The 13,381-nt window shown below is 31.3% G+C and overlaps 1 protein-coding gene across 5 annotated transcripts; it reads left to right on the top strand.

Moving 5' to 3' along the window:
- The first annotated feature begins 10,092 nt into the window (after positions 1 to 10,092).
- LOC111919105 (metal tolerance protein 1-like) lies at positions 10,093 to 12,537 on the top strand. Of its 5 annotated transcripts, none has more exons than XM_023914734.3 (2): positions 10,093 to 10,265; positions 11,014 to 12,537. In XM_023914734.3, the coding sequence occupies exon 2, from the start codon at positions 11,014 to 11,016 to the stop codon at positions 12,220 to 12,222; it is 1,209 nt and encodes a 402-aa protein (XP_023770502.1). In that variant the 5' UTR covers positions 10,093 to 10,265; the 3' UTR covers positions 12,223 to 12,537. The 5 variants fall into 5 exon arrangements, with proteins under 5 accessions (XP_023770502.1, XP_023770506.1, XP_023770488.1 ...); XM_023914738.3 differs by lacking the exon at positions 10,093 to 10,265 and adding an exon at positions 10,408 to 10,520; XM_023914720.3 differs by lacking the exon at positions 10,093 to 10,265 and adding an exon at positions 10,411 to 10,568.
- Positions 12,538 to 13,381: the final 844 nt, after the last annotated feature.

Here is a 13,381-nt window from a genome sequence, read left to right on the forward strand (position 1 = left end):
AATTTGTTTTTAATGCTCAAAGAATGGAGTGTAGAGTGAGAACTAACTTTTGAACGTGTCACATATGATTATATTTTTGGGGGTCATGAAAATGTTTTTTTCCTTGCCATTTTAAGAATAGCAACATACTTTAATTTTGCCTCCAATATTTTTTCAATCTATATTATTGTAAATGTTTACATGTAATAGAACTGTACTCACAGACAAATATTGATAACATCAACATACATTATTTTTTTCATATAATAGCAATATATTTTAATTTTGTATTGTAAAAATGCCTCATTTTTTAGTTTGCCACATGGATCAAATCAGCTTGGACGGGACTACTTTTGTTCTGCTGATAGGTAATGAATGTTCTTGAGCTATTTTGCATCATATCATCTTTCATGTATTTTTTGTGTGTTTTAACTGAATATTTATGTGTTCAGGTTCAGACGTGAAGAGGTAAAGATAAAAGACATATGAAAGCCATCAGAAAACAAAGACATATTCTTCAAGAACGATGGAAAAATCTTCAAAAATATAGCATAGAATGTTGTGTGTGTTTTTTAAAAATGTTGTATATCAAAAAACAAAGACATATACTTCAAGAAAGTTTTTGTTATAAAAATAGTTCTTATTTTTATAGTAAATATGCTTCATTATATTGCAATATATTTTTCTGAAAGAATGATATGTTATTGATGGATGTATGGGGTGTATTCTTTAAGAATATTACTTCTCAACAAATAGTATTCTTTAAGAATGAATGAATAAAAAAACTACTAAATGCAATCGTCTTCTTTACAAATAAAAGAATGAAATTTTTTTAAAAATGAAAGAATCAAAATACAAGTTCATATTTGTTGAATGAAGCCGTATTCTCAAAAAGTCAGATTTATTTTAAATTTATCGAATAAGATGTTATATTTGGTTTAACTTTTATTAATTAATTCTATATAGTTTCCTAAAATGTAAACAAATCTTAAATTCTCTCACTTTACAATATTTCATTTTTGCCGTTACAATTAATTAGGTATAATTATCCAATACATGCTAGTCTATATTAACAATATGTACCTTAAAATCACAACCATTTATTCTTTTAATCTAGTGGTCTAGATTTGGTCACACATTCACACAATACTTATGATTCACATTTAATCCTAACCCTATATATATATGTGTGTGTGTGTATATATATATATATATATATATATATATATATATATATATATATATATGTAAGATATAATATTGTGGGTTGAAAACCCTATATGCTCACCAGGCTCCCAAGCTTGACCCACTCAGTTTTCTTTGCATTACAAGTAATGACACAAGAGTATAAGTTGGTGGACTTGACGAGAGATTTTGGATTATAGATCAGTAGTTATAAATAACTGTTGTAAGGTCTATTTTATATTGTTTATGCTTTTGGTATGTATCGGAACATGACATCCTGAGATTTTGTTATTTAATGAAAATACATTTCTTTAAAGAAATGCTTTGATAAATTCTTATCATATTTTGTTTTGGGAACAAATTCCGCAACCGTTTTCTTTAAACGAATACTCTGATTTATAAAACAAAGCATAAACAAATCAGTCTTTTATGGCCGTGAAATTGGGGATGTCACAAATAATAAGATTTGAAAAATGAGTTTTATGGCATTAATGGTTATGCCAACTTGAATTTTTATCAAGGTAATAGTGTTTATGTATATCGAATGTATGTTGCTTTATATATATATATATATATATATATATATATATATATATATATATATATATATATATAATTTATAGATAGTAAATAAGTCTTTATTGATACAAATGTTATATATCTGTGACACCCCCCATTTTTCAGAACCAGTTTAAAATTTTTATTTATGCTTTTAAGTATTGAAATGCAGAAGTTCCCAGTTAAATAAACATTTTTGAAATAACAAAATTTATTTTATTAAAACCTTCGGGATGTCATTCGTTTATATCCAAACATACATTACAACGTAAATAAAAATGTCCTGAAATAACTAATGCAAACCTATCATTTATTCCACTCAACATCCTAACTAAGCAATTTCAACTTTGGCTCCATTACCTGTGATGAAATAAAATGAGTGGGTCAGGTTTGGGAAACCTGGTGAGATACTTAGGGTTTTCAAGCCCATAACATTTTAATGATAAAATATCATTGCTACAAGACATATATCAGGTGTAAATAAATAACCTGTCCTAAGACCATCTACCCAATCCCAACCGATCCTCATAGATACTAATTTGACAATCATTTGGAAGAATCACCTTACCGGATAAACTGTCTAAGCAACTTTTTGAGTACACCTGCTAGGGGAGTCCTTGGCTAGTGTAAGTCATATAAGACAACCAATGTTCAGAGATTTTGATGAATATGGCTTTCCATTTCATGTACATCCATGGGTTATAAAGCCATGCTAGCAACATAATTCACAAGACCTCCTAGAACAAACAAGTGTTGGTCATCTACTCTGGTCGATGACCCAAACATACTGTTCGGTTGTCTGATCGGGACCCACCATTTATGTTCATCCCAAGACAGGGATGATTACACTATGATCTGGTCCCACACTCTAACCCAACTATGAGACATAATCGATGTCAAGCCTATTCGACACTAAGCAATCATTTATAAGTCTTATTCCTGATATATGGCAAGACCTATATCTAAAGGCAATAGATTTCTACAACAATTCCTAATACAAATGTTACTATCGTATCTTTACAAATAGCACATAACACAGATAATACAATAAACATTTATTATATGGATTGCGTTAAGATTATGTTCTTGATAATAACTATGTACTCACTTGACAAAGTATCTGATGGTTGGTAAATCGGGCAGAGCCATGCCTTACATAATGCTACGTATTAGTATATTTTCATACTACGTGGAACTATTATCTTAAGAATTTAGATTCCTAAATAATTGAAAAGTCTACTTCAAGATCAAACAAGTAAGGATCAGCCAGGCAGGATAGATGGGAGGCATGATCATTTCAACATCTAGTCTTTCTGAATCTAACAACCAAGCTAGCGTGACCATTCTAGACACATTTCCCATAGTAGATCAATCAACATAACAACTTGGAATTGTTGATAAATGTTAATTATAAGATCCTAATAACGACTTACAACTATAATTATAAATTACACAGGGGCAGAGTAAGTGTAGCTCACTTACAAAGTACAATAGACGAGAATCAGGATCTAAATGGGCATAATAATAACTTAGGTCCTTCCTACACGAAGATTATGGCAAGCTGAGAACTTAAGGGTGTCTCAGGGCTTCGTCGTAGGCTAGAACAAAGAAAGATGGGCTAATTATCAAAATTTTCAGAGATATATCGACTGGAGGGTATGGGGAGGAGTGAAAGAATGAGCTGGTATTTATAGGAGAGTTTGGAGTCTTACGTGTCGTCCAACAGGAGGCACGCCGCGCATAAGGGTGACATCAATCCACTGGGATGCCGACACGTGGCACGATCTGGGTGGGGCTACATGGCTGACTTCACGCGCAAGCTACGCGCAATGTGCGTGCGCGTGTGATGTTTTCTAGATTTTCAAAATTGCATAACTCCTTCATACGAGCTTCGTTTTGGATGTTCTTTATATCCACGGAAAGCACTCAAAGAGATCTACAACTTTCCTTTAGACTCTGTCAGCTAGTTTTGATTTTATTTTATTTACACAGGCTTAGCCTATTAAAGCCCGTATAAAATGCATAACTCTCACATTCGGCGTCTGGTTTTGATGGTTTTTATATCGTTGGAATCCTAACAACGAGATCTTCAACTCTCGTTTAGATTATTTTGGCTAACAATCTATCGATGTAAAATTCGATATCGGTGCGCACACTGCTGCGCCGAATTTTAGAAAAATCATAACTTCATCTAAGTCAGATTTAGACGATACATATACGCACGGATTCACTTTTTCATTACCTATGAATTCTGTTTAGACTTCCTAAGATAAAATTCAATCTAACCCAAATTCACTTTTTACGCTATTTGTAGCCGTGTTGAATTATCGCAAGACTCTGACGCTTCCTAACTTCTTCGTTTTAAGTCAGATTAAGGTGTTCTAGATATGTACGGGTTCCTAATTACGAATAATATAACTAAGTTGAGATTATTTTCCCTAAGTGATCTTTTATTTTTGACATATATTTTAAATCTTGTTTATTTTATTATATAATATATCTTAATATCATATAAAGCAAAAAATATATGAATAATCATGTCTTATTCATTCACAAAATGACTACAAGACTTGACTAGAAATGTTACATGTTTGATTATTAAGTCTAGCTGGAAACACACGTGTTACAATATGTTGTAATGTTATTATGTTATTAAAAACTATTGTATATTTTTCCATACTATTTTTTATTCGTTATATACAATAAATAAACATACGTTTGATATTCAATGTCCACAACTTTAAAATGTCTATAAAACCGTTAATTAATGATATACATAACTATTGATTTAAAATACGGAACTTAATAAAACTAACATGCTAATTATATGTTTTTTTTTCTGTCGACAATGGTTTTTCATGTATAAATATTAAATCATAATTTTTTAATAATTATTATTAACTATATAATACACACGTGAATTTTCACTGTATACTATAAATGATACGTTTGTACTTAAAAATATTTAAAGACTATAGTTTAAAATTGTTTTAAATCTTTAAATATTTTAAATATTAAACATAAATTGACCATATCAAATTAATTGAAAAATATCAAAACTAATACTTGGAAAATTTTCCAAATAGTTAACAGTTAAAAATAACATAAAGCTTCTAACTACATTGTTATGTTAGCTTGCAACAAAGGTAAAATAAACAAATTGTAAATTAATTAATTATTACATTAAAAGTAACACTAAATTAAGAATCATATTTAGTTTTATATACACTTAAATTGCGAATAACAACCATTAAATAACATGATTTTAATATATGTTATAAATGTGTTAAAATCATTATAACTTTATACAACAAATTTAAATTTGTGAAAAACTTTTAATTTTATAGTTAATATTGATAAATTAATTATTTCCAATTGTAGTGTTGACGTGGTTGGCGGGACCACACAAACACAGCCCCTTGGGCGTTGTGATGATGTGGAGAAAATGACCCTGAGCTGGGTCATACAATATACATTGTTTTTCTTTCTAATTTCACATGTTTTTTAAACAATGGAGCAAAATCTAAGCACGTCATCGCTCAACTTAAACCCAACACCCATACATGCGAAAAACCATTTTGTTTGAATACAAAACCTCTTTTGTTTCAGACAATAAGAGTCACATTTGAGGAATTCTCTAATCTGTAACTTCACGAATTTACTCCAAGGCACCTCACAAAAACCATTTCAACAAAAACCATTTCAACAAAACGCATTCAAACAACCACCCGTTCAACAAAATATTTTCCAACAACAAATCTTTCAATCAAATCCATTATAACAACTCTTTCAACCAACCTCTTCTTAACAACGACCCGTTCAATCATCCTAAGAAGATGCAATAGTTGTACCTGAGACTCAATTGGCAAAACAATCAAAAGACTTAAAGAAAAGAGAGGCAAATTATAACGGAAAAAGGTCCTAAAAATTGGATCGAAGACGAAGAAGTCGCATTAGTCCATGCTTAAATATCCATCTCGATGAATACATTATCACGGACCATCAAACTCATGTTGTTTTTTTGGATCATTTCCATGATTCTATGTGCATGAAAATTTATCGGAATGACGACATCCTTACCGGAGAACGGCGGGACATGAAAACAAAGCATAAAAAGGTCAATGACATTTACAACAAGCTTTTTTCTCAATATAAAATTGTAAGAAATGATTTGATACTATCAATATATTGTGTTAAACAATAACAGTTATCCATCTCATAGCATGTGATGCTATGAGATTTTTTCTTAAAATGGGCACTTGCTTTGGAAACTCTTTCACAAACGAATAAATCAAAACGATCTAAAACATCATATTCAAATGGTTACACTTACATTGTAACTTCGAGCGCTTGGAAACCAGTCAACCTCAATGAGGATACCGACGAGATTTCCATGAAAGAACCGCTTCGAAATTTGGTTGGACGGGGTAAAGAGAAGCGAACCGCGTTGTCTTTGGGAAAATACTAAGGTCCCGTTTGATACGCATCTTTTCAGGTCCAAACAGATCTTTCTGGCTGAATGGACCGGAAAGACTGTTTGGTTTGCACAAAAAATGGTCTTTCTCGGTAAGATATGTCTTTCCCAGAAAGCCCCAAAAATCATATCTTTCTGGCTGAATGGGCCGGAAAGACAATTATGCACCAAACTTCGCATCTTTATTTCTTTATTGGATTATTAATTTTTTTAAAATTTATTTTTATTTTTTATTACTTTTTTTCATTATTCAGCACAGTTAATCAGATGTACAATCAAACAACATTGTTTCTTTTCCGGTCAGAAAACTTTCCCAAACAGCACTTTAACAGACAACAGTTTCCCAAACAGAAACTATTAAACGGGACCTAAGAGAATCAAATGATTTCCAATATTTCAAGAAAACAATTTGACGAACACTTTGGAATACAAAAGCAAAAGTTGGCTTTCAAACATGACCAATAACTCTGAACCAATATGAAAGTATTCACATTGCTCACAAATAATGTCGAGGATGAGTACCTTGAAACGAGTTTGTGGTGAAAATGTCGGAAAAATGTAGAAATAATATAGAGTTTATAAGTTTTTATATATGTTATGCTTTTTTTAATGATTGAATATTTTATTTTGTTAATATTTAATTTAGTGACATATTTTACTTTTATTTAAGATTGTTTGTATGAAATAATTAAATTGTAGGTGCCAATTATATACGGGATTACGCATATATGGAGTAATGGATATCTTTGTAAATGGTTAAAATAAAATAATATGTGTTACTCGACTTTACCTTTAATTTGTAACATATTTTTTGTCATTACACATTTGTGTAATGTTCTTTTTATTTTAACTAGAATTTTAACTTAACATTTGTTTATAAATTTAGGAAAAATTGATGAAATAACTAAAAAATGAAGTGTGGTTGAAAAAAAATATCAAAGAAATATAAGTATCATAAAATAACCACGATTTCCGCATAGAGGGTCTCTGCGGAACAACTTCCCTATGAAGAATTGGATACGTGTGTAAAAAGACAAAAACTAATGTCTGAAGGGACGGTTCCGTAGAGACGGTCTCTGCGGAATTGATACGGTCTTTGCGGAAATGGTACGGATCTCTATGGATCTGTTCTTGACATAGGAATCCTTTTCGGATTTGTTCTTGGTAGAGACAAAATTTTCAACGACTTGATTAACTTTTCCATTGTTAATTTAACGAGGTTTATTCAAGCGGTGATTTTTACTACTTTTTGGTATTTGTGGAACTTCCGCAATAATATGGTTTTTGGCAAGATCCTTCCTAGGAAATCGAACATTTTTGATGATATTATTCATAGGACATTTTTTTTTCTTAAATTTCTAATAGGTGTAGGAATGCAAAGTTTGGATGATCTTCTTGGCTGCATAATTCAACTTTTGCTACTTTATTTATGTAATTGTTTTTCTTCTAGCTTCTTGTTAGTTTTTAAATAAAATTTCCGCCGTTCAAAAAAATTTAACGAGGTTTAACCAATTTCACACACACCATTCATTGAATATACAAATTATAACTAAAAATCTACATTTTTACGACTTTAACTAAAATATTGCAGGGTTTCAAAGAGGTGAAAGAGATGGTGAACTTACCTAAGTTCCATAGCCATCTCCTACCACGTCTTTGTTTACTTGCTGCAGCTTCCGCGATCGCCTCACCATGTCGATCGACTTGGATTTCCGATCGATTCAAGATTTCTGCAAAAATCTGTTTCCTCCACATAGCACCGATGTCAAATCCGCAAATCTGCTCCCTTTTTTGATTTTTTCCCCTGTAATTTTACAATTATATCCCTAAAACGTCATTCCTCAGAAAAATTGTCCTTCCGCAGCAACTAAACGACTTCCACATAAAGGGTCCTTGCGGAAATCTTGATCAAGTTAAATTTCTTTGGTATTTTTTTTAACAAAACCTCATTTTTTCCGTTATTCAATTTGTTTTTACTGTTTAGTTTATCAAGTGGGGCTGGCCACGCCTCCCCTTAAAAGTTAAAACACACAACCAATCATCAATTTTTTTTGAACCAAAGTTGGATGAGAATTGATAAAGTTGGTTTTCTAAGATAGAAACTTTCCATAAAAGGAAAGTTCTTTAAGAGAAAAAGATGAAATATATATATATTTTAAAATTCGAGGCATCTTTGTTTATTCATACTACATGAATTACGTAAGTTGTTGGCCAGTTCATTATTAGATAGTGTTAGTGATTTATATTTATGTGTAATATTACTTATTGTATAGACCAAGGCCCGTCCAAGAAGTACAGTCTGAAAAGTGAAAATTCTATGTATTTTGTATTTTTGTTCTTTTTCATTCCAAAAAGCTTATGAAAAAAAACTATTATAATAGTTTTGCTTTATAATTTACAAGCTGTTGGCGTTTTATCAATAATTTGGTGGTGTGGTCCCATAACTATTTTACCGATTACAAATTAACAATTAGACAAATTAAGCTTTTATATTTTTAATTTGGAAATCCAAATGTCTTTTTTCTGAGAAGATATAAAGTTGGTGTGAAATAAAGTAAGTCCAGTCCAAATACTCAATTTTAGACAAAGGTGGTATTTTTGAAAAGTTGGGATAAATTACCAATTATGATGGTAATTTCAAATTTGTGTGAATATTCTTTTTTTTTTATTATTATTAAAAGTTAAAACATTAACCAATTGAAAGATATATATATTACATTATATATAAATAATAAATAGATATTACGAAAAAAAGTTCACAAGTAGCACATGGATCTGTTTCATGATTTCAATTCTAAACTTCGATGTTGTTATGTCGAGCACATCCATTTTCTTCTTGTGATTTTGCAACTCATAAACAAGAAACACATCTATAAGAAAAATACAAGACTTAGCAGCTAATAAAAAAAGCAAGATAAACACACGCAAACCAATAACTCTACTGGTGATTTGTTTGCAATTTGGGTGGGTACTCATGCGATAAAAATCACTACTATAGCATTCCATTCGATAAACATGATTTCTCAAGATTACGTAACTGATTTGGATGATATTTTGCTCTCTATATAATGATTTCTTTGCGCTTTTGATGGGTTTAATGGAGGATAAAATAGGTAGTTGTGTGTCATGAAGGAATGTAATAATAATAAAAAAAAAAAAAGGGGTTGCCAAGACCCAAGAATGCGAAACGAAAGGTTTTAAAAGAATGAGATCCCTTATTATTAAATGTACCTTTCTATTCAATCAGCATTTTTTTTTTTTTGTGATTATAGGCAAAAAAAAAAGTTGTCCCTTAAAACAAGAGAATACAAATTAATTAAATTATGTATTTAAATATTAAATAACATGAATCTACGTAAAACCGTGAATAGTCATTACTATTAATTAATTATAATGTAGTAATCTATTTATTTTTACCAACAACCCAAAATTCATATTATACTAGTTTATAATCTATAGAAATCATGGTTATACAATTAATTAAACTTTTAAAATAAAAATTAAAAATTGTTAAATAAATATGTAAAATTATATCAATTTTCAATTTGTATTAAGTTTATTTTAATATTTATTTTAATATTGTTAATTTAATATAATTAGAGTGAGAAATTTAAAATTTGAAATTTGAAATGGAAAATCAATAGGTTACAAATAGCATGCATTTAATAGGAGATATAATATGGTAACACATGGAAAGAAAAAAAAATAAAAATAAAATATACATTAATTAAGAGGCCTAATAAAATGACACATGTCAAAAAGAAAATAAAACTATTTTTTTATTAGATAGAAATAGGAAGATGTGTTGAAAGATTTTATATTTTAATATCGAACATCAAATATATTAAAAACCAAACTAATCTATCGTTACCCAAAATTGGGATGATTATATGCCCCCGAAACACAAAACACATGGAGACGACATTCGATTCTCTATATAAATCCATGGATAACCCCTGCGAATGCTTCGCATTACACATACAGAATCCTTCCCCTTCTGATCATCACGAGCTCTGAAATTAAATCATAGGGGTTCTGGGTTCTTCTAAATCTAATCGATTGCTCGCAGGTAAAGCCTACTATCCTCTATCTTTTTTTTTTTCGGTAGTCCATGGATTTAAGTTCATCTGTAACGACGTTTGATTATTTTTATAACTCCATTTGTGATTCGAATATCCTTTCTTTGTATTCTAATTGTATTATTGGGAGCCACACCTTTTGGAATCTTCGTCCCTTACTTTTTGGACCATTGTTATCTCTTATTCCCATTATTGGTTTGTGCTGTTTAAAAGATTCATTCCGCATAGAATAATCGTCAACTGGTGTACGCCTTCGTAAACTCTTTGTTCATAGTCCTCGTTCTTCTGTACGTGTATGTGTAATCCTTCAAAGTGTCTGATTGATGGTCGTTTGTTTATATTTTTTCGTTCTCAACGTGATTTGTAAACTGATCTACCTTACATCAGGTCCTTAAGATGGTTTTTTTCTACTGTTTTTCTACATTTAGCTTTGTTTTCTACTTTTTTTTCTACATTAATTTTCAAAGTCTAGCCCAATCTAAAGGTTCTTCTTATTATGAATTCAAAAACCCGGTGTTAATGTGCTACAGATTTCCTTTGCGGTGTTTTTTTGTTACTTTTTTAAGTTGATCTGATTTATTATTAATCAATTGTTGACAAATCTGTACGAGCTAATATAAACCCTAATTTGATTGTTAGACCGGCAATGACCAAATGTGTGATGTTTCTACCATTTGTCCTACATATACTGATACAGTTTTATATATGTATTGATGATTTGATGTTATCTTATTGCAGATGGAATCCGAGAACCATGAACATGGACACACTGTCGACATATCTGCTGCCCTTCCATCTGAAGAGAACAACAGGCAAACTGTAAGCAAGGTTTGTGGTGGAGCACCATGTGGATTCTCAGACTCAAAAACCACTTCCAGGGAGGCAAAAGAAAGATCGGCATCAATGTGGAAACTCTGGTTTGGAGTGATCCTGTGTATCATATTTATGAGCGTAGAAGTTGTAGGTGGAATCAAAGCAAACAGTCTGGCAATCCTTACAGATGCTGCTCATCTCTTATCAGATGTTGCAGCTTTTGCAATCTCTCTGTTCTCTGTTTGGGCTTCTGGATGGGAAGCCACACCCAGGCAATCATACGGGTTTTTCAGGATTGAAATTCTTGGGACTTTAGTTTCGATCCAAATCATTTGGTTGTTAACTGGAATCCTAGTTTATGAAGCCATTGAGCGTCTCCTTCATGGCACAGTTGATGTTGAAGGCAGTCTAATGTTTGGCATCGCGTCATTTGGCTTGATCGTCAACATTCTCATGATGTTCATACTAGGCCATGACCATGGCCATGGCCATAGCCATGGACATGGACATGGACATGGACATGACCATGATCATGACCATGGTGAAGATGATGTTCATATCCATGGAGTTAGTGTCACAACCCACCAACACCACCATCATGATCATGATCATGGTCATGGTCATGAACATGATCATGATGAAGGACACAATGAGCCTCTGTTGAAAACGTATTCTTCAAAAGAAACGAAGAAAAGGGGGAATATAAATGTGCAAGGTGCGTATCTTCATGTTTTAGGGGATTTAATACAGAGTATCGGGGTAATGATAGGGGCAGGGGTAATATGGTACAAACCAAGCTTAAAAGTAATAGATCCGATATGTACTTTGCTGTTTTCGGTTATTGTTCTGTATACAACCATCAACATGCTCCGTGACATATTGGAGGTATTAATGGAGAGCACACCAAGAGAAATCGATGCAACGAGTCTTGAAAGAGGGCTTTGTGAAATAGAAGAAGTGGTTGCGATTCATGAGTTGCATATTTGGGCAATTACTGTTGGGAAAGTGCTGTTGGCATGCCACGTCAGGATCAGGCCTGAAGCTGATGCTGATATGGTTCTTGATAAGGTCGTGGATTATATCAAAAGAGAGTATAACATCAGCCATGTCACCATTCAGATTGAAAGAGAATAAATAAATCAGTTTTAAAAAATTTTGGGCGACTTGATTCTTTTAGGGTTTTTTAGTTGTGGGTCAGGTTTATGTGCAGGGATTATGGTTTTAAGATTTTGTTTTTTCTGTCATCTTATTTGGGTTTGTATCTTACTTATTGATGCCATAAAATGCACAAAAAAAAAAAAAAAAAAAAAAAAAAAAAAAAAAAAAAAAAAAAAAAAAAAAAAAAAACATTTGTGTGGGGAATCTTTATTGGTTAGAAATATGAATTTAGATTTTCCCACTTTGTGGAATGTTTTTAATTATCTATTTATAACAGAGATTATTTATTGCTTTGTGTGTGTTGAAGTGGTGAGAAGAGTGTAGAGGCTGGCTGGCATGCCATGAACAGGAAAAGCGATTAAAAAACTTTTAAGTTTTTTGTCCCTTGTTTGATTGTAACAAGTGTGAAAGCACGTTTGGTATCGACCATACACGTTCATATGATGTTACGTTTGGGGAATCTTTAGGTGGATTTTCTTTCTTTTTCTTTGAGCCACAAAGAATCTTGCACGTTTAAAATCATTATTACCGCTCATAACTTAATTATATAATCTACAAATAAAAGGGTTTATTCACTAAAATAACCTAAATACGAGGGAGACTATCATGGCTTTTTCTATAGTGAAATATCCACATATTTCTCAACATGATTCTTGTGATATGCGAATTACTTTTTCTTACAAGAGCTTTTCTGAAATATTATGTTGTTTGTGCAATTTGAAAACTTTATCCTTCATAGTGCCATGGAAATGAGTACCAAATTTGAGCAAGAATATCTACTCTTTTGAACCATTTCTTTCGGTTAAATCTACCTTTCACTTTAAGAAATATCTATTATTTTGTGAAATATGATGTTATTTCATTAAATTGTAAAATTGAGGTTTGTAGTTGGGACGAGTTGTATAGTAGCTTAATAGAATTAATTTTTTTGCAAAATGCATGATTTGTTAAGCAAGAAAGCGAAAGAAAATGATAAAAGGACACAATGAATTAATTTGATTCGTTCGATATGATATATATATCCGTAAAGAATGCGACAACTTTTTCTAGTACTTGACTGTTTCAAAAGTGATTACAAATTTACAATGGAATTTCCAATTAATAATACTTATAACCGTAAACTCTATTAATTACA

The sequence above is a fragment of the Lactuca sativa genome, chromosome 3, assembly GCF_002870075.4.
Source record: "Lactuca sativa cultivar Salinas chromosome 3, Lsat_Salinas_v11, whole genome shotgun sequence".
Classification (NCBI taxonomy): Eukaryota; Viridiplantae; Streptophyta; class Magnoliopsida; order Asterales; family Asteraceae; genus Lactuca; species Lactuca sativa.